Source organism: Balaenoptera borealis (assembly GCF_965194805.1).
Source record: "Balaenoptera borealis genome assembly, chromosome: 3".
NCBI classification, from domain to species: domain Eukaryota; kingdom Metazoa; phylum Chordata; class Mammalia; order Artiodactyla; family Balaenopteridae; genus Balaenoptera; species Balaenoptera borealis.
Genome location: NC_138866.1, coordinates 9,143,355 through 9,165,555, shown reverse-complemented (window position 1 = coordinate 9,165,555; position 22,201 = coordinate 9,143,355). Strand labels below are relative to the sequence as shown.

The 22,201-nt window shown below is 39.6% G+C and overlaps 1 protein-coding gene across 11 annotated transcripts in view; it reads right to left on the bottom strand.

The window, feature by feature from the left end:
• The window catches only part of DICER1 (dicer 1, ribonuclease III), a 69,376-nt gene that overhangs the window by 5,826 nt on the left and 41,349 nt on the right, over nucleotides 1-22,201 (bottom strand). For all 11 annotated transcript variants that reach the window (XM_082384441.1, XM_082384448.1, XM_082384446.1 and 8 more), the window contains 13 exons: nucleotides 19,755-19,887; nucleotides 18,702-18,777; nucleotides 17,574-17,713; nucleotides 15,683-15,862; nucleotides 15,242-15,455; nucleotides 14,888-15,041; nucleotides 13,718-13,900; nucleotides 13,334-13,439; nucleotides 12,721-12,896; nucleotides 10,947-11,727; nucleotides 7,983-8,138; nucleotides 4,090-4,975; nucleotides 1,875-2,143 (listed from right to left, as the gene is read on the bottom strand). In XM_082384441.1, coding sequence (XP_082240567.1) covers nucleotides 1,875-2,143; nucleotides 4,090-4,975; nucleotides 7,983-8,138; nucleotides 10,947-11,727; nucleotides 12,721-12,896; nucleotides 13,334-13,439; nucleotides 13,718-13,900; nucleotides 14,888-15,041; nucleotides 15,242-15,455; nucleotides 15,683-15,862; nucleotides 17,574-17,713; nucleotides 18,702-18,777; nucleotides 19,755-19,887 — 3,454 coding nt within the window. The remainder of the gene's footprint in view (nucleotides 1-1,874; nucleotides 2,144-4,089; nucleotides 4,976-7,982; nucleotides 8,139-10,946; nucleotides 11,728-12,720; nucleotides 12,897-13,333; nucleotides 13,440-13,717; nucleotides 13,901-14,887; nucleotides 15,042-15,241; nucleotides 15,456-15,682; nucleotides 15,863-17,573; nucleotides 17,714-18,701; nucleotides 18,778-19,754; nucleotides 19,888-22,201) is intronic.

The window sequence follows — 22,201 nt, the reverse complement described above, 5'->3', positions numbered from 1 at the left end:
TTCATAATTCTTTGATGTGGCAATTCCGTCTCTAGGAATTCATCTTAAGGAGGTAACTGGATATTTAAGTATATTTACCGCATCCATGTTTATTACAAACCCTAACAAAAAATACCTTAACCGTCCAGTCGCAAAGGATTGTTTAAACACATTACATTATAGCCATGTACTCACTAGCGTGCAGCTACTGAAAGCTGTAATCCCAATTATTAATGATCGGAAAAAGTCATCCACAATATATTAAGTGAAAAGAATAGGGTATGGTACACTATGCATGCTATAATTTCATTTTATATTGTACATAACTTTATGTCTATGTACATTAGCAATAAAACATCACAAAATGTTAATTTCGGTTATTTGTATTTTCTAAAATACACACACATTTCTTGTGAAAGAGAAATAAAAAGGAGGGGGGATAGTAATTTCTAAATGGATGGTTTAGCCACACAAAGTTCTATATAATAGATGCTGACTACTGGAAAAAATCAGATACTTACTGTTGTAGATGGGAATTTTTAAACTTATCAAGGTTAATTCTCTCCTTTTACAAATGAGGAAACTGGGGCCCAGAGAGGTGGAGAGACTTTCTTAAAATCAAACAGTAAGTTAGAGAAGCCAGACCATGACATTCCCAATCAGTTTTTGTAACTTCTATACATATGTTTATATAAACAAAGGGAAGGAAAAGAATGAACAAAAACTAACAAAGCCAGTATGTCCAACTGTCATCAAAAGAGAACTTCAGGTTTAGCTAATTCCTCAGCTTCTAAGCTTAAATATTTCTACAGAATGAGACTGGAAATAACACTGACTATATCTGAGACGATTCTGATTCCTGGTCTCACTGCTCGCTGTGCTCCAACTCAGACCACTAACCTTGGGAGCGTGTGCAAGGGTGAAAGGGGAGAGGAAGGGCACTGCCTACTGATTCCCCTTCAGCACACCCTCCATCCCGTGCAACGTGCTCGACCCTTCTGCCCTGTGGCTACACCTCAAAACCCAGGCTCTTCATTTCTCTCACAGGAAGCCAAGGAAATGCACTACTCCCTAACGACGGTGTGTGCGATTAAAAAACAGGAAGGTACAAATTAAAGAAAGAATAATTAAAATGGCTACCAGAGTTATGAATGAATTCCATGACTTATAAGAAATCTACAGAAAGAAGAACAAAGGAATCAGAATGAGGAGAAGAAGAAATGAAAGTGCTCTCCTGGGTACCCAGGTATGTGGATGGATGTTAGTGAAGGATTAGAGGAGATTAGAAAGATCTCAGCAAAATCCTTTCCTACAAAATTTCAAAATAGTTCACAAACACATTAGAATTAGCTCCATCACCAAAGAACCTTTGGCTGAACTTACAGTAGAAACCTCTCAAATTCCAGTCCTTAAAAATTTAGAAGTTTTGTTTTTAAATGAGATTTTCCCATTTCAAGTAGAAGCAGAATATACATTTGTGATGCTTCTCTGAGATATTAGCAAATACTTCTGACCTATTTTAAACAGAAAGAAAGACAGAACCAACCAGGCCGAGCTTGCACTGAGGTTAAAGCTTCTCTGGGGGCAGGGGGAGGGCTGCACCTTGCCGGCGTGCCTAAATGCCGGGAGCCCGAATCAAGGACTGGGGGTGGTGAGGCAGCTGAAAGCCCCTTGGCTCCCTCCCTCTCCTCGCCAGAATGACCACAGCATGAGTGCTCAAGTTGAAAAGGCCTCCCTGAAGACCGCGACCCGTTCAGTTTTCCCTGGAAAATGCAGAGCGCGCTGGGCACCACAACCCTGGCCTTCGGCTGGCTCTCTAGACAGCTATGTCGAGAACCCTAGTCGGAAGGCTTATTTTAAACACTGAATTCAACATATCTTAAAATGGCACTAACCTCAGAATCCATCCCTTGCATTTCATTCTTCTCGAGCTGAAACTGCACAAAATCATCGATGACGTGGAAGAGCTCAGGAGAAACTGCTTTAAAGTACTTGTGGTAGTCATACTTCACAGCCAACGATGCAAAGATGGTGTTGTTGACCAGAGCCGAGCGCAGGTCAGTCAGGACCCCTGGGGAGTGCTGCCGTGGGTCTTCATAAAGGTGCTTGGTTATGAGGTAGTCCAAAATTGCATCTCCCAGGAATTCTAAGCGCTGGTAACAATCTGAGGGAAGATCCAAAGTGAAGCCCTGAGCTCCGGCAAAAACATTTACACAATTTTCAAATAATAACTCAGATAAAGAACTGATTCCCCCAGACCCACTGAAAAGACTTTTATTGGGATTCACTTTCATATATATTCTTCAGTGACAAAATTAGTTGACATCATATGGAAGCCTCTGGAAATTAAATTCTAATGACAAATTAAGCATATTTCTTACATAGAAATTGGGGTCATAAAATCTTTAAGTGGCCAAAAGACTAATGCTCGTTAAGAAAAAAGCATTTCCCAAGTGACATCATCACTGAACCCTCTTCCTTCGGCACTGCTGGCCAGGCAGGTGCTGGGGCACCATTCTAAAGGCTCCATCACACACCGTCACCTAGCAACGAACGCCAGACCCTGCACACAGCCCTTCCCCATGCTCTGCTGTCACCCCTGCACACTTGTCCACTCACACTCTGGAAAGTGTGGGAGTGATGCCATGCCTCGCCACTCCTGGGTTACATTTGCTACACGAGATGACAGTTAGTACAAGACAGTTTTCTTCTCAACTTGAATGAAAAATGTTGAATTTGACACAAACCAAGAGGCTGAGAAAGGAGAGTCATGGAGGCGAGCAAAGACCTTTAGCAAAAATGATCGATGTCAAAATGTGAGAAGTTATCGACGCTGATCAACACCTCTATCTTCTCACAGTGATTAAAAAGAAGCTGTTCAGGTGGGATGAACTGGGAGATTGGGACTGACACATATACACTATTGATACTGCTATAAATATAGATAACTAGTGAGAACACACTGCATAGCACAGGGAACTCTACTTAATGCACTGTGGTGACCTAAATGGGAAGGAAATCCAAACAAGAGGGGAGATACATACATATATATACGTGTGTGTGTATGTATAGCTGATTCATTTTGCTGTACAGTAGAAAGTAATACAGCATCGTAAAGCAATAAAAATTAAAAAAAGAAGCCGTTCAACTGTGGAAACTGAGGCGGGAACAGAGATAGTGAGCTGCCCCCGCACAGCCGATGAGCTCAGAAGCAGGGGCCGAGGCAGACTAGAACCCAGGGCCCCTGCCAGCAGAGCGTGGTAGAAGAGGAGGCCTTGTTTCTTCTCCACAAAGAAAAACAGGTTTTAGTTTCACCAGTCTTTCTAGTCCAGAGTCAGATAGTTTTTCACTTCTGGTTTTACATTTTTCTGATCATCTTAACCTACACTGTTTTTCTTATACAAACTTTATACTCGGCTTTGGTTTTCTGAATTCAAGCGCTTATTACTCTGACACAGAAAAAAAATACAGACTTTAGCTGTTTCGAAACCTGAAGCCGATTTTGGTTTTAGGCGCCTATTCTCCCTTCTAATCGAATGGATTGGGAGCCTATTAAATAAAGGAGGGAAAAAACACGGAGCACGGCGCAAAGCAGGAGGTGACAACAGAGTCAGAGCGATGAAACCTTCCTGTGAAAGAGTTTCTTTTAATCGGTTCATCTTTAGATTTTAAAAGACCTTAAAGGGAGGGGCCTTTTTGTTCAGGAAGAACAATAAAAAGATGTGGAAAGACATTCAGAATATACGAATAAATTATTCAAGAACCAAAAGCAGCAGTGACCGGGTATCAGAAGGACAAGGGGGTAGCAAAAAATGGCAAAAACACAGCAAAATACTAAGGCCCGAATCTGCCTCATTGTGCTGCATGTAAAATGCCAGAGACACGAGTAGCGAAGATAGCTCTGCTCCCAACTGTCAAAGTTAAGGAACAGTGCCTGCTCCCAAAAAGAAAGGCTTCTTTCACTTTCTTGTGCTTCCTCCCCGCACCATGCGTACTAAGCTCTAAGGCTGTACATGCATAGATTATTCTTTTTACATCATTCTACAGAACAATCCAATTAACACAAGGTCTCATTTTCAGAGCAGTGAGCTTCGGTCTGGGGCTCCTTACCAGTGATAGTGTTGTAGTGGTAGGAGGCGTGTGTAAAAGCCTGTAGTAGGTAAGCCTTATTCTTGAATCTGTAGTTGATTTTCTTTTCGAAATTTTCAAAACCCGAGATAAGGTGACTCAGTGTCCTATCTGCATCTGGGTGATCAAACATACATCTCGGTGGGATCTCCAAACAGCCATACTCCAAGTCTTTCAACACAGAGGAGCGGGAGCCAGCTCCAGAGGCGGCAGCGCGGCTCCCTGAAAGGTTCTTTTGTTGGCTGGTGAAATTCTCCCTGGTCGGGCACATGGCCTTTTCCCGATCAGTCCTCTTAATTACCGGGAGCACCTTCAGCCCCAGCGAACAGAGGAAAAGCTGAGCAGCCCTCTCGCCACAGCTGGTTAAATAGCAGCCCAGCAGGGCTTCCACACAGTCGGCTATGCTTTTGTCAGCAATGCACTGCTCGGTGTGCAGGTCGTAAGAAATGGACTGTTTCCCTGTGTCAACACCACAGTTTTCTTCTGATGGATTCCAGAACCCCACCACAAAGTCATCCTCTTCAACAGCTTTGCTAGGATCCAGATAGCACATTGCATCCCAAGAGCTATAGTCAAAATCCTCAAAATCTGATGAAAATGGTATACTACCTAAGGAGGACTTTTTGGGCATTTTCCATTCATAGGCAGAATCAGTGGCTGAGAAAGCAGAAAGCGAGATCTTCTTTACAAAGGCTCCTGACCCCATCAGCATGTTGTCTATGAACTGGATGTGCTCCTGATCGTACTCCAGGAAGTCATCTTCGTCATCCGCGTCCTCCTTTGGAGCCCTCCACATCAGGTCCTCCTCCTCCTCCTCCTCCTCCAAGTCCGCGTCCAGTTTGCCATTAGCCAACATGCAGTCTTTTGTCTGAAAGAGGGAGAATGGGGAAGGAGGGGAGACATAGCTGCTGTTTTTAAAAGGGCTTGAGGCTCAATAAAAGCAAGGGTTATGGATAATTTCAAATGACAACCACAAATACTAAAAGGCAACTTTCAAATCATGGCCATTTGTTTTCAATTAACATAAAATAAGTTATTTAATCATATAAACAAAGTAAAACACGTTCTCTGAATGTTCATTTTCTAAGTTATAAAATGACCTTTATCCAGTATGAAGCTTTAAGTCAAGGATTTTATACATGGATATAAAGTTTAAAATTAACCTCCACAAGGCAAAACTTCAGCTAAGAATTCTAACTGTAGCAGGAGACACAAGGAAAGCTCTCATATGCTGATCACAGAGAGCTTCAAGTTGGCTGATAAAGTTCTAAAATGTTTTTTAAAAGGTTTTCAAATTAATAAAATTAAATTCCAGATGTAGAAAAAGCATTATCTTTGCAATTAAATAAGAGAATAATATGTAAACAGATAAAATTATTTTCTTTATAACATTAAAAATGGACAGTGGGGTTTCATAATAAAGTTTTGGTCCCTATTTCCACTTCAAAGCTCATTCGCTACAATGTAAAACTAAACTACTTTGCTTGGAAACTTAAAGTGATCACTATGAACTTAGCTATGAATTTGAGAAATTATGCTTTTCCCTTCCGGTGAGCTAGAGTAATCAGGGGAACAGATTATAGCATAACTGACAAAAACAGAAGACAATTTAGACTAACATGAAACACAACAATCCAATTTCTGTCAGAAGATCTTTGCTAATTCCAATTTCTTTGGCAAAAGCTTATTTGTGAATGACAACCTTAATAATGGGCCAGGATTCAGTAATGATGTAACTTTTTTGCAATGCTAGAAAGATACCAAATTTCTGTTGTGCAATACAAAAATAAATAAACAAGACTTTACTTGGGGGGGAAAGGCGGGAGGGAGTGCTTCAATGAGGGTGTGGTTCAATTTCGATAGTGACAACTTTGCAGAGTATTCTGATAAAAAGGTTTTCAAACTTTGTCAACCATTTTTTTAAATACTGCAAATATTCTCATTTTAAGCCAGACTCAAAAGAGATACAAACAGTGCATTTGTCTGAAAAGAAATAAGTGGAATGAGCCAAGCCATCCATATATCTACAACTATCTGTCTGTATATTTTAATTAAAAAGTTTACAAATTTTTTTCAAGAATAAGGAAGAAAACCAAAAGAAAAACCTAAAATGGTGGACACCTCTAGGAACTATTACGTAATAAAAATTACATTTTCCCAAGGTAACGTGAGATGTTTTTGACTATCTGGTCCTTAAGAAAAAAAGGCCAGATTTCAATTAAAAAAAAAAAACAAAAGACTAAATAATATTTTTAATTTTAAAAAATCCTTATCTATCTTTAGTAAGATGCTACCATAACCAGACACTGGCAAAACACACAGCAAGGGCTGGGTTTTATCAACAAATAAGCTGTGTGATTTTGGGCAAAGTTCATTAACGCCTTTGGGTTTCGAGGTTTTTTTATCTGCAAAATAGTGGGATTCTACCTCACTAAATGGTTTCCAAGAGCACTTCAACCTCTCCAAAAAACAAAAAAACAAAAAAAACCCCAAGAAAAACAAACACAAACAAACAAAAAAACAAAACCACCAGCATGAAACTCCTTTTACAGTTCAAGTTCACATTCCACCTGAGTTATTCCCACCTTCAGCGTTTGTATGCAAAGTTTTCACTTAAACCTATTTGCTGAGGAGCGAGGCAGGTAGAATAGGAATGGATCCAGCATATGCTTTCCAATATCATATAATGGTCCATTTCAAGAAGTAGAAATTATTAAATGAAAATATAAACAGTATTTAATGTATTCTAAGAACCAAAGTGCCAGGTCATTTGAAATGTTAAGGAAAATAAGAACCTTGTATCTTAAAATTAAAAATTTTTTTTAAATTAAAAGGACACGCTAACATCACCTTTATGCTAAATTTTTTTTTTAAAGCAACAATGATATTATGAAACAGGACTTATAAGGCAGGATATGTGTTACTGGAATGTTTTTCATAGAAATGCAGTATTTTCTCTAAAGTTCTCAAAATCTTACACATCTTCCTCTAAGGTTCTATCTACTTCTAAATTAATAACATAAATAATTTTTCTAACCCAACTTGCATTAAAATATTCTAATGATTTTCCAAATAAGTTCAATTTCTGTAGTAAGTCGAATACTGCATGAGTTAAAAATATACTCAATGAATAAGTAAAAATCAAAATAGAGTCACAGAGCATGCTACCTGGAAATGAAGTAACAACAAGCCAGTTTATCATTAATGCAAAATAAATGTCTGAGAAATGAAACTGCCTGCGAGATGGCCTCCCAGCCAACCACAGTGGACAGACTGCTTCCACAGCTCTCCGGCTCGCAAGGCCCTCCAAGGTGCCCTCTGGTGGCCTCTGAGACAGGACAAAATGAAGCAGCTGCAGCTAACGTTTGGAGACTTAAAGTCATTGGCAAGATTTAAACTATTTCCAGAAAACTACAACCTTTATGTATTTTTTTTTTTAAGGTCACAAGAGGAGAAATAGTCCTGAGAAAGCCCTGAGCTGCAAAAGCAAGATTTTACTGAAATTATTTCACATACAGATTGGAGATCATAGGTCACTGAAAAGTCATTTCACTGAACAGAGCTAAGGATCTACAATAAATCGTAATATGTAATATTAAAGTGAAATGTTACAGAGCTTTGCTTTTTTTTTTTTTTTGAGTCACAGCATCAGATACCCTTTTGCCTTTGGAAAAGGAAGATCACAGAAATTGTTCTCTATCAAAATTACAACACTGTTCTAAATTCAATGAAAAGACGTCTGTTTAAAGGAATTAATTCAATATATTGAATTTCTACTCTATTATAAACACACCAGGGAAAAGAAACAAAAAATTAATAGAACAAACCTCTGCCCTTCACCAAAAAATAAATCCATTCAGTTACCAAAAACTTACTATTTCATCTTTTTCCCATTTCTCTGTGTTACTCTTGTCTTGATTTACTACATAACCAGGAGGAAGCCAATTCACAGGGGGATCAAATATTGACACCACCATGCGGCTGGGCAGCCCCTTCTTCTTTCCAAGCCGATACAGATTACAGTTGCTGACCTTTAGCAGAAAAAATTTATAAGACACTTATCCATCAACAGTCACTGCTGAAATTCATATAAGGCATTAACATAATTTTTAGCTAAATATTCTTCATATTCCATAACTGGTCATCAATTATTCACACTGTATAGTTTCTCTACCTCTTCATGATAGGAAATGTTAAATTCTCATGTAATCTGATGATATAAAATTCAAATTGTTAATTGGGACTATCAAAATAGAAAAGAATACAAATCCACATAAGTCCAAGATGTCACAATATTTTCAATGAAATAAAAGGAGGAAATACCATAAACTCTAGCTATAAAGTGAAAACTGGCACTGAACTGAGCTAAAATAATTTTATGTTCCTAGGGCCTAAGCTATAAATATGATTTCGACTGCAATGCTTTCTCAAATATTATTCCTTAGTTTTGGATGGCATTTCAAGATATTTTGTTCAACCATTTTAAAATAGAGCAAAAGGCAATAAAGAAAAACTCCGTGTTTACTGTCATCAATAAAACAGCTTTACTGTCTACCCTCTAGTCTGTTTTTCCTAAGGCCTCCATCTCCTCCTTAATTTACTCAAATCCATATTTCTATCTCATTTTTACTTGGAAACCAAGGTCTAGAACGGTCAATCTCATTTTCATTTTCTAAAAACTGGGTTCCTTTTTATTTAAGTACTTCATGAGCCTTTTTTCCACGTAACTCAATACCCCTGAACAAGCACCCACGTCGGAGAGGCGCTGCTGGGCAGCGAGACAGAGGAGCGGTCCCTGGAGCCCGCAGGCTGGGCCGGGAGCCCCCCCGTGACGCTCACTCTGGGCCGAAGTCCTTTCCCACGCCGCCTGCACGGCTTAAGTACACGCTGGCTTCCCTTTCCACACCACGGGAACACAGCATCACAGATGCCAACCAGAGGGTCAAGTGCGACAGGGACGTGAAAGGGAAAGAAATCACATTCGAAGTCGGCAGAAATGGTCCGCCGGGTGGAAAAGGAAGAAAGAGCTCAGCAAGGGCCCATGTGAGGCACAGGGTGGGGCAGGCCGAGCTCAGCCCGCAGAAACGGGGCGAGCAGCGGGGAAGGGGCAACAGCAGGTGTGTGCGCGGGTCCCGGGAAGGACAGCCAGGAGCACCAGCCCCGCCGGGACACTTGGGGGCGGGGGGCACCCTGAAAGGGCCCTCACCACCGTGCTGCGGGAGTGACAGCGATTTCTGCAGCACGTAAGGAGTCAGAGCTTTCTGAGCAGACAATGGATGAACTTTCAAAAAGGAAAAATAATTTCTTTCTTACCTAAGAGTACGCTGTTACTTTATACTCATTCTCAGCCTCTGATACTTTCTTCCTGCAACCACCCCTGGGAAATCTCATTCGTTCTCAATTATCACTCTTACAAAGACTGTTTGCCCAGACTGCATCTAAGTCCTAAATTCTTAACTACCTGAACATTCCACTTCCTAGTCCATGAGGTCTAAAAACGCTAACCCCAACTCTCACTCCTATACTTCTGTCTTCCTCAGCACCAGCCCCGTCATCGCCCCAGCTGCCATGGCCGTTAGTACTGCATCACCCTCTCTACCAGGAGGCAGCAGAGAAGAGTGGGCAAGGCTATGCGCTCCGGCCTCAGCCACGCTCCTGACCATCCCAGACCAGCTGGATGACCCGCACGAGCCAATGAAACTCCCTAGGCAAGAGTTTTCTCAACTGCAAAATGGGGACATGTCATCTACCGCTGAGGGGCACGTAGAGAAGACTGGAGAGAGCAGGTGTGTAGAACACTCAGTGCAGTGCCTAGTGTCACAGAGAACTTCAGAGGGAGGTCAGTGTAATGGTCAAGAGTGAGGTCTCTAAAGCCAGACTGTCTAGGCCGTGCCACATACTTGCCATGTTAACCTGAACCAGGTAATCTCTCCTGCCTCAGTATCCTCAGCTATAAAATGGGGATGATTAAAGTATACACAATTACAAAAAAAAAATAAAATAAATAGAAGTATACAGAATTAAATTAGGTAATTAATATATGTAAGGTGACAAGGGTAGTGTCTGGCTAGAGTAAACACTCGTAAGCGTCTGCTAAAATGCTTATTGCCTCTGAATCTCACTCCCCTCAGTGCTCTCCTTGCTGCCACACTCTACATCTGTCTCATTTTCTGCTTAAGCTTAGACTTCTTCAAAGGCCCAAATGATCACTCAGCTTGGTTTGGTTTTGCTTTTCAACTCATGCCGCATTCTGCTTCCAGCCTGACCATTTAAAACTACCGCTTTATTAATATTAATAGTCCCTTACACAAGAAGTACCCTCAACATGCACCTCGTTCAAAACAGTGCCGACTCTTTAGCCTGGCACTGAAGATCCTCCATAATACAGCTTCAGCCCACCCGCCTCCTTAAGTCTTTTCTCGGATCTTTCCACAGTTTATTCACCGAGTCCTGACATGCTCTGCCATATGTTCCCTGTTTACACACTACAAACGCACCTCTTCTGTTCATGCCTCCCCTGATCACAAGTGATATTCCTTCCTTCTGAGCGCTTAGCAGTTTTGTGTGTTACCTGTCAAGCAGGTGCATGGCGCCTTGTGACGCCTCTTTTATCATCATTTAAATATTTATCTTCGTTACCTTTCTTCCCTCAGTCTTACTTCCACACTACATTTACTGTCACTCCCACGCGGGTACACAGGAGGCTCCAGCTGCCCTGTCGGGTGTGGCCATCCCTGCGGCAACACTTTCCTCCGCCTCTGAAATTTATCCGATGCTTGAAACCACTTTTATGCACGCTGAATAATATAACTGCTCAAAATCAAAGGACGCTTTCTTACCTTTTTGCTTCTCATATAGGAAAGGCGGCCCTCGTGAGCATCGGGATAAGTGCAAAAGAGATACGTGGTGATGGCATGCTTTAGAAAGGAGTCGCCAAGCATTTCGAGCCGCTCCAGGTTAAATCCATCACTAGCATTTGAAAGGGTCAAAGCCTGAAGAATAAGTCCAGGGTTTGGGCCAAGCGTTCTCGAGGAGTACCCGGGAGAAGGGCTCTGCTCAGAAGCCGTCCTGTCCGTGAGCGCCGTACCAGTCTCCGTAGTACCAGGCACGGCGGCCGTCGCGGGACTTCCATCTGAGGTAGATTTGTTAGCATTTCCATCAAGGTATTTATTACTCAGTAGAGTACATTCATCGCTGGGCTTGGGCTGGTTCTCATAATTGTATAAATTCTGAATGGGATATGAGGTAGTTGGTTGTACAGGTATTTCCTGCTTGTAGTAATTCAGATGGTTTCCTTGGCAAAAGTCTCTGTTAGCTAAATCGTAACTGCCATTGGCAAGATTTTTATTGTAAGAAAGACCATTAACTGCTGTAAGATCTGCTGAAACTTCAATTTGGAGCTTACCAGGTGACTCGAACAACGTTCTGCAGTTCACAGACATTTGGTCATGATTTTCTAGACAGGAGGTTCTATTAGCACCTTGATGTGCAGCATTTTCAGGGACGACAATTGTGCTGTGCTTACAGTAATTCTCATTTTCAGCTGAAGAGGAGTTAGCAACTGAGATGAAAGATTTGCTATCAATAGATTTTTTCCACCCGAAGTCTAAGTTGGGGTATCTGAAAGACATTTTGATAACTTTTCATCAGATCCTTCAAAAAGGCTAGGCTTAGAGCAAGAACAATTTGAGTAAAAGTTAAATAAATGAAGATCCCTATAAATATATTCCTACCTTAGAAGATAAATAAGTTTCCAAGGCAGGAATCAACACAACTGGAACTCTGCACAGTGTAACCATCAAGTGGGACATGGGTCTCTGCACAGCGTGGGGCTTAGCTCATGAAGCCTGGGGCCAGCCTACGGGACCTAGAGCCACCGACTGCGAGGGCTGGGACCCCAGGCCAGCCAGGTAACTAGCTGGGTAACCTGGGACAACTTACTTCACATCTCTGTACCTCAGCTTCCACACCTGGAAGAGGAACTAACACCTCTTACGCCACAGGATCCTAACAATGAAATCATCTGACGTGAGCTACAGCATTTAAGCCAGTGTCTGACGCTGTAGTAAGTACTCAATAAATGTAGGTGTGATCATTGCTATTATTAAGTTCCTCATTTCCTGAACCATCTTGGTCTTGCCAACTGGATAACCAAAATAAATTTGAGTGATTAAACCAATAATTTCTTTAGAATGCAGAGACCTGACAGGTGAGAAGAAAATAATGAAGACAAAGACCACACAGAGGCAACTGCTCTTTCATGTACATTTGATTTCATAAAAAAGGAAGCGTCTTAAAATGTCAGCAGTGGGCAACAACTGTTCTCATTTTCACTTTAACTGCCATCTCTGAAGGGGGAATGACTGTTTTTGACCTCAGGCTCTCCTCTCCAGCTGTAACTTCCCAAGAACGTTAGACTCACTGACCCAATGTATAGATTTTCACTTATGAGTCAAACGATGCATTTATTTCATATATTAGATAGGCATCCACGTTTTCTTTCTAATCTTTTAAAAATTATTCTACATACAATTAAAATGTGAACTTAATTCCACTCCTCTGCCAGCAGGACCTCAGGAGCCGAGCTCTTCCTGGCCCACAGCACAGGCGTACCTAAAATCCGCGGGCAGGGACCTCACTCCCACACCAGCGTCGCCGGCTGTCTGCGCTCTTAGCTCCTCTGCGGTCAAAAGGCAGTGAAGGCGATAAAGTATGCTGGGGAGACAAACCGCTTTTCTCCACAGTGATGCTGGAATTGGATGTATAGCACAAAGTTCTGGAACCAGTATCTTTGAGTAAGCAAAAATGTGGATAAATATAAATTGTGGATAGACAAATAGAAAGCAAACACACAAGAGAAGAAAAAATAAAACTTAAGACCAATTTCACTAATGAAGAAAGACAAAAATCATAAACAGTAGCAAAAAATCTAAAAAATATTTTTTAAAATAATCCTTTAAGGAAAATGGGATTTATCCTAGGATTTACATGGATAATTTCATGATATAATTGCTATCAGTGGATCAAGTATAAAAGCCAAACCTCTCACACTTACCAAAAAGACATTCAAATGGAAGTCAGTACATCATATTAATTAAAGCCAAACAAAACGTAAGGGCTGGGCAACTTCCAAAAACCTCACGAATCACTCAATTCACTTGATAAAATAAAATTCAAACTTATCTTTCAAAACATTAAGTTATGCTAGTAGCAATTAACTCACTACCTGTTTATTCTGCAGACTTTCCCACTTGGCTTTCCTCTTTTCAGCACTGCTCAGAGGAAGAGCCTTCCCCTTCTGATTCAAATGGCGAGGTGTCAAAAGATTCAGTCTATAAAAATTTCAAAATAATTTTATCAAACAGACAAAAACAAGTACAATCTCACAGTGGTTCTAAAACTTCAGTGTGCCTACAAGTCACCTGAAGAGCTCATTTCAACTGCAGACCACTGGGCCACACTCTGGGCAACTCTGTGTGCAAAGGACCTCCTGAGTTCACAGCCCACATACAGGTGGGCTGCACGGACTGTGAACCTCCACACCTGCCTACTGACCTCTGGAAATAATGCCACAAGCAAAATCAAAATGTCATTTCTAGAGCTCCTTTACCTTGAAGATGTGTGGTCCACATCCAGCAGCGGCTGGTTGAGATTGGTCAGGTCAAGGTTATACTTTGTTTTATAATATTCTGCAAAAGTTTCATATTCAGGGGAAGGAAATTTACTCAGGGGGGTAAGATCAGTGTACACATCAGCTACATAAAATCGATGAGGCTGATCAAAATTGCGGTATCTAAAAAAGAAAAACAATCAGTGACTTTCTGGCTTAAATCAACTATTCTCAAAACACAACTGCTTTTAATATGGAAATGCAAATTATTTGATTTTAAAGAGTTCAAAAAGGTTAAAAATAAGTAACATTAATGAAACTTCAATTCTAAATAATACATTTCAAGTGGATTTAAGACGAGAAGAACTATATTTATATCAAGTAAAAACTGACTCCCCATTTTCCCCTATTTTACTACTGTCTTTGTGCTAAATATCTATACTTTGATAACACATGAAAGCTAAATGGCACCTTTAAATATCTCTTAATTTCATCAGTATAAATAGTATAGAAAAGTTTCAATATCCAAACAACCAAGTAAATACTTTGTATATTACTAACGCTAAACATGAAAGACACTTGCCACATAAAATGTACTATTGTGCCATTTATGATATTGATAGGTTGGTGTTAGCTAACATTTAAAATATGGCTTTGAAGTACACAAAGAAAAAAGAAAACAAAAACAAAAACCAAAGACTGAATTGCAGCCAGTACTTTAATTCTTTAAAAAGTGCAATGTTTAATTTTATTGCTCAAAAACTCCATCCCCTAAAATTTTTACAAAATAAGAAACAAAGCATAGTAATTTACTGTTTTCACTGCACTTAATAACACTATGCCTTTTAACAATTCTAATAAACTATTATTTACACCCAAATTCTTTAAGACTTTGGGGATTAAAAGGATGGAGGTTTTAAGAAGAAAGCCTATCAACATCATTCAGATGATCTGACCTTCACAAAGTAAAATCCCTTCATCAACAGTGTTTTAGGTTTTGTTTTTTAAGTAAGTAGACTGGAGAGAACAGGTCCACCATGAAGAGATACCTATATTTTCTATTAGTAACATCAGTGCCAAAGTCACAGGTCACTTACGTTCCCCATATGAACAAGGGAATCTTCTGAAACGAAGTATCACCACCACTTAGCCTTCCACTTAAAATCTTACCTTGGAATGATAACTGCATCTTGGTAATCTTCTAATTTAAAAACAAAGGGAGTTTCTTTTGAATACTTTGTACTGGGAATGCCTATGCGAGCTTCAGATTTCTCGATATCTTCCATGAATTTAAAGTCAATGTCCAAAGTGCTGGAGTCATTAACTTAGGGAAGAAAAAGACCCTTTAGCTTGTTAAAATACAACAATACAGGTAAGATCTTTACTCAAGCTGTATATTCATTATATGTGTCTAATTCAGAGTTATCAAAGATATTTCTGTAGTATATACAATAAGCTCATTGTTAAGCAACAGTTTCATTTTTTAGCTAGTATACAGAAACACTTTAGAGTCTGGGTCCTTACCAACATTAAGAGGTAGAACACAGTATGCTGAGTCAGCGTCTGTGGGTTTAAATTCTAGTGCAGGTTTTTCAAGCCGAAGAATATGTGAGAATATATACTGGTGAAGTCTTGTAATCAACTCAAGCATTTGTAGAGATAACGTGAAACCAGACTTCTTCAACTCAATAGATATGGTAACCTCTCCAGAGCGTGTGTACACAGGAAAGTGTGGAATCTTAACAAAAGAAAAATAATGCACCTCCAAGGTTAGCAAATGTTTCAGTCCATTACAAACATTTAACTTCAGAAAAGGAATGGTGCTTTGTATCAGGGGAACAGAAGAGATACCTTAATTTTAAAATATTAAACATTCTGTGGTAACAAAAGATAGTTAAAGTAGCTTTTCCTTTTTTAAAAAAGAACAAGACAGTTCAACATAAACAGTCATTATGAAATGTCTACCTGAGGTATGGGTTTGGCTGTCAGTATTCCAAAGCATCTTGTGGTATCCTCAGGGGGATAAAGCTTCCGCCTTCTAAAGTTGAGTTCATCAGGTAAAGGTGTCGTTAGAACCATTCCTATCACATACAGGTAACAAGGCTGATCGGGCTTGGGGTAGCTATCCCTCAAACATTCTGGAATCTGGGATTGGAAAGAAAAATTAAGCATCAAGTTCAAGTGTATTAACCTCTTTTCCAGATGTTGGCAAGATAACAAATTTATTCCTGGCTTTACTAAAAGCTGATGAGAGAAAACTGAGAAAATATCCAAGGCAGGAGACCTCCTAATTTCTTAACCTCACTGGAAAGTCGGCACTTCTGGGTCTGCAAAAGTATATAAAACCATCAAACACTGTAGGGCCTTTCAACACAATACTGTGCATTTGATCTGTTTCTTTTGACTAGAGAACAAACTCTTTTCTTTCTTGGGTTTCTTAGTCTTTACTAGCTTGTAGAATACCAGAAAATAAAGGTAGCCAAATTTTTTAAATCCCATGTAATCCTGAAACTCAAAGATAACCTTTATTAACACTGTGATATACTGTATCATCTTCCAGATTTTTTCTGGAATAAATGTATACATTCCAGAATAAACATATATAAACATATACACATATGTATTTTTCATTACAAATGGAACCACAAAACAAAGACTGTATCATAACCAGTTTTTTATCTCCAGTTACTACAATGAGAACATCTTTCAGGGTCAATACAAATCAGTATCATTTTTAATGGCCATCTCATTGAAGGAGTAAACCATGACTTAAACTAAGATTGCTTCTAAACTTTCAATATTCATACAACCTCACCCAATAGTCTTGCAGTTTCTGAGGCTCAATAACATAAATAATTATGTCCACAGTTAAAAGGTACAGAAATGCTGGCTATGGGATAGTTATAGTTAATAGAATATCAGATAATACAGAATGCACCTATTAATTAAACAGGATACAAAGCAGTACTATGCTTCTCAAAACACTTATTAGTGATAACATTTGTCATATGAAACTCGTCCAGTAATCTCTAGGATAAATGTTAGAGCAGGAAAATTGGATATGAGGAAATAAGCATTTCAGAAAATCGGATAACTTAATTCATGATTTTTGAAAAACTGACATGATTTTGAATCTTGAAAACGCTTAGCTGGGTGCAAACTTTTTAAAAAAGTAAAAACTCAATAAAACTGCAAAAATAAAACAAAAAAATCATACATTTAGGCCAAGATGAAAGTATACAGCAAATTTTTGCTTCTGTTTGGGGTTTTTATAAGGTAAAAATATTGACAAATAGTTTTTAAGTAAGTACTTCAGCCCAGCATGGTTACAGCTAGAACTACGCCACAGATCCCGCTAGACACAATATGTTGAAAAAACTCATTTTAACTCCAGTCAAGCCACATCCTAACTCCCAACAAGTAACTGTGCTTGCACCTGCTGGTGTGCACCTCATCTGGACGGGCACTTGCCTGTTTTATCATACACACCCTCTATGTTTTAGCTCCAAACATACGGTAAAGCAAGAACCTTGACACTAAAGTGAATGAAACAAAGAACGTCTCTTTAAATGAAATTAACGCACTCTGGATAGAATCTGATAGATGAGTCCAGGAATCCTTTTGAGAAGAAAAGCAAAAGCAATGTCTGAAATGAGAAAGAGTACACAGTGTACACGTCACAGCGAAGGGGCTGATCTGAGAGAAGCTGTGAACGAGGGAGGGAAACGAGCTGAGATCCACAGAGTGGGCTAACTTACAAGGGTTTTGGGAAGCCAAGCAAAGGAATCTGGACTTGATATAGCAAGAAATAAAGTCAGAAAGGCTAGATTTTTACTCAGTTCTAACCAATACTAACTGCTTTTGGGTAGCACTGTCTTCGTTTTGTGGAGCCTGGTCTTCCTGGAACACTTGTCTCTTCTTCATCATGTAAATCAAGCTCTTCTTCGTATTTAACAGTCTCTTTCCCAACTGGCATCAAATGGTCATCCAGTTCGCCTAAGAAATTTAAAGAGAATTAACAAACAATCCTGATTTTGCCTCTCTAACTCATCAGTGAATAATCCAGAACAGCACTATGTTAGGAAGCAACTGGAAAAGTCATGAAAACTAAAGCATCTGTGCTTTTAAAAATACAAGGGCTTCCCTGGTGGCGCAGTGGTTGAGAGTCTGCCTGCCAATGCAGGGGACACGGGTTCGAGCCCTGGTCTGGGAAGATCCCACATGCCGCGGAGCAACTAGGCCCGCGAGCCACAATTACTGAGCCTGCGCGTCTGGAGCCTGTGCTCCGCAACAAGAGAGGCCGCGATAATGAGAGGTCCGTGCACCGCGATGAAGAGTGGCCCCCACTTGCCACAACTAGAGAAAGCCCTCGCACAGAAACGAAGACCCAACACAGCCAGAAATAAATAAATAAATAAATAAATAATTTTAAAATGTTCAAAAAAATACAAAAGTAATCAGATGTGATACTTAAAGCCAAGTCTATTTTGACATTTGTATATTCAATATGATCAGGATTATAAATTCTGTTCTAAGATTAAAAAATAAAAACATGAACAGGAAAATAGCACATGTCATCCCTTTACAAACACCACTGGAAAACAAGTCTTCCCATTAAAAAAAAACGTTTTAATTTGTACACTAACATAGACTAATTTGAGAGACCAATACATTAAAACACAAAACACAAATGTTCATGATTCAACAGTTACTAGAAGACCTTTATGTATTTATATATTTAAAAGAGGTCAGGAAATGGGAGCAAATAAATTGTAGCTGTTAAGCTGTGGGAAACAGAGCTCCTCCATCTTACACAAGATCTTCAGTTACATCATACTTACATCTATCTTCACCAAAGCACACCAAGAGCAACAAGTTCACAGCCCGCAAAATCCTTAGGCACCTATAAAGCCCTTGATGTGCTTTTGTTTTACACTGTTTTTAACTTTATTTTTATTTACATGTGCCCTTCAAACACTCTTACCAATTTTGTGCAGTTTTTCACAGCAAATGAGAGCTACGACTCTTTCAGCCAATCGTATACAGCTCATTGGGGGACCCTGAAAGTAACAAAAAATGTGCCCATTATATATGCATGAAGCTGTATTATCATTAGTGCGTAAAACATATATGAAACCTCTACCGCCAAATCTTTAAAGTTGAAATTTACCAGAACAAAGTTTCATTTTGAAAAACGTCAGCAAGTTTTAAAAAATCCTAATCTCCATATTTGAAGAGCCATCTTTAAAAATCCAGCCCAGGGCTTCCCAGTGGCGCAGTGGTTAAGAATCCGCCTGCCAATGCAGGGGCCACGGGTTCGAGTCCTGGGCCAGGAAGATCCCACACGCCACGGAGCAACTAAGCCCGTGCGCCACAACTATTGAGCCTGTGCTCTACAGCCTGCGAGCCACAACTTCTGAGCCTGTGTGCCACAACTACTGAAGCCCATGCGCCTAGAGCCCGTGCCCTGCAACAAGAGAAGCCCCCGCTTGCCGCAACTAGAGAAAGCCCGTGCGCAGCAACGAAGACCCAACGCAGCCAAAAATAAATAATTAAAAAAAAAAAAGCCTGCCCAGTAAAACCTACATACTTATAACTAAGATTTTACAATTTTGATGAATTTAAATTTTAGTAAGAATTTCATATATCCGTATTGAGACTAAGGATAGCAGTTACACAAAGGCTGATTTTCAAGTCAACAACGAAATAACTAGAGCAACCCAACTGCATTTAATGAATTCTGTGTCACTTTAAGTATCTAAGCCACAGCTGAATGATTCTGCCAGAAATGTTCACAGTAGTAAGATCTTACAGAGGAAACTTCAGAGGTCATCTAATCTAATTCTGGGAGTCTACGAATTATACAGTCTATTGAAGATTTGAACATATAGTTGACTACAAAAGAGATTTACAAATTTACTTTTTAAAGTAGATTTAAAGCCAAATTTACCTGTAACTTGCATAGCCTTAGAGAAGCTGAAAACAAATCCATTAATGACATATTTTAAGGCACAATCATTTCTTTTTCTAAACTTACAACAATGGAGGCTCGAAGAGGTGAGTTAATTGGCAGATAAAGAGTTGAATAAAATGTACCATCAGGCAACTCTCGGGTTCTACATTTAGGAGCCAGGTGAGTAAACGGATCACTTGGTAATCTAGCACAGTATCTGTGAAGAAAAAGAAATTCTGATGCTGAGTCTACAACTGAGAAACAGAGGAAAGAATTTTTACTGATATTCACATTCTAAAGTTTGATTTTTTTACGCCCCTCTTCCCCTCTACTGGATTGGTATTTATATGTGGAGTCTGAGCTTCACTGCTTCAAACTTTCAATAAGATGGAACAGTAGTACATTTACATACATAATGGAACGTTCTGCAATGATGTTCTTTCTGTATCTGTGCTGTCTGACAGGGAGGCCACTGAGCACGTGCAATGTGGCAAGGGCAGCTAAGGAACTAAATCTTTTACTTTATTTAATTTTCATTAAAATTGAAATTTGAATATAAATAGCCATATACGTCTAGTGCTATGACTGGACTGTGCAGGAAGTATTGTTCAGAATCCGTTAGGGGAATAAATTGCCAGTGTTTGTTCCTTAATGATCTTACATTTGCCAACAACTACTGGGGTCTACGCAAGGAAGGCATCAGAAGCGGGCCAGTGTTCACACAAAGGAGGGCAGCAGAACAGGACGACCACCCAGCAGCAGCACAAGGAGAGCACTGCAAGCAGGGCAAGCAGCCAGCCTCGAGGGAGGGAGCCGGGGCCCAGGTCAGGAGGGCGCTGGGACAGGAAGCCAACCCAGCGGGGGCCAGGACGCATGCAAGGAGGGCAGTGGAATGGGCAGCAACCCTGCAAGGTCAGGACCTGCGCAATGAGGGCACCTAAACATGGTGGCAGCCCTGCAGACTGCCACATACAGGGAGACTGAACAGTCAAGTAATTATTTTGAGGACAATGGGAATTAGATTCCTCACTATTAAAAAAGCCAGGAACAAAGATGGAAAAAAGGGAAGCTGGAATAAACCCTCTGGTGTCCTACTAAAAAATGGAGTTAACAACAGACACGTAGTCAGATACAGAAATAACTACAAACGTGTATTTATATAAATGTTTATATAAATATAAACGTGTATGTGAATAGGTATAAATATTTTCTAGCTCCATCTACTAAACAGCCTGGTAGCAGTAATACTCCAGAGGCAATGAACACACCTAGTGTGCAGATCTTGGTTTCTAAACACAACTCATTCTCCACTAAAAGGAACCAGGACCTTTTGGAGAAATAGCCAATATCTAGGCTGGGGCAGGGAAATTATGAGTCTAGAACATCTTAGTTGCCATAAAATACAGAAATGGTCAAAGAATAATGGTGACATGTTAAAAAGACATAGAAGCTAGAATGAAGGGGCCCCCACCAGCCAAATTTTACACAATTTTAACAACAAAATAAATGATAGTAAAAGACTATAAATGACTGAATAAAACAGGAGCCCATTAGTTCACATTGGATAAAAAAAATAAAAGGAACAAATAAACGGAGAGAAGAGAAAGCTCTTCCTCACAGTAAAACGACAACTAATAAATACAGAAAGAATAATGCAATCGGAAAATCACCAATTTGCAGACATCACAGAAATAATCAATTCAGGCAAGAAATATCAATTGAGTACTTACACTGATGGGTGAAACTGGGAAGAGGAATAAATTTCATATAATCTCAAAATATCTCCCCATGAAATAGTCACTAATTATAAAGGGGAAAAAGGCAACTTTACAGTAGAGAAAGCTGGCAGACCTTACGTGAGTGATCAAACTCACCACCATAATAAGGGGACAAATAAACACTGAGTGACCCCGTTAGAGAGAATGAAAGGAACGCAGCATCACTTCCATGATATGCTGGCCAAAAACAAATAACCTGGGTCTAATCATGAGAAAATATCAAATAAATCCAAATTGAGAAATGACTGGCCTGTCATCTTCCAAAGTTGCAAGGTCATTAAAGTCAAGGAAAGACTGAAGAATGGTTCCAGGTTGAAGGAGACCAGAGAGATGAGGAAAATGGGTACAACCCACGATCCTGGACTGGACCCTTTCACTCCAAGAACATTCTCGTGAAACTTGAATGGGTCTCTCTGGGTGAAGGGTATATGTGAGTTCTTTGTAGTACTCTTGCAATATTTTAAAGTCTAAAATTGTTTCAAAATAAAAAGTTAAAAAGAAAATCTTATGTTTTCTGTTCCTTTATTTTGCCTCTGCACAAAATTTATCCTGATACATAATCTAGCTATGTATCTGCTGTTCTTAGTTCTTAGAAATGTTACCACCGACTCAGGACAAAGTAAAACAGAACATACTCCGAAAAAAAAAAAAAAAAAAGGTTAATTTATCATAATCTTCCATGACCGCTAATGGAAAATTCAACATCCACCAACATTCATGACACAAAACAAGTTTCAAGATCTATAAAAGAGT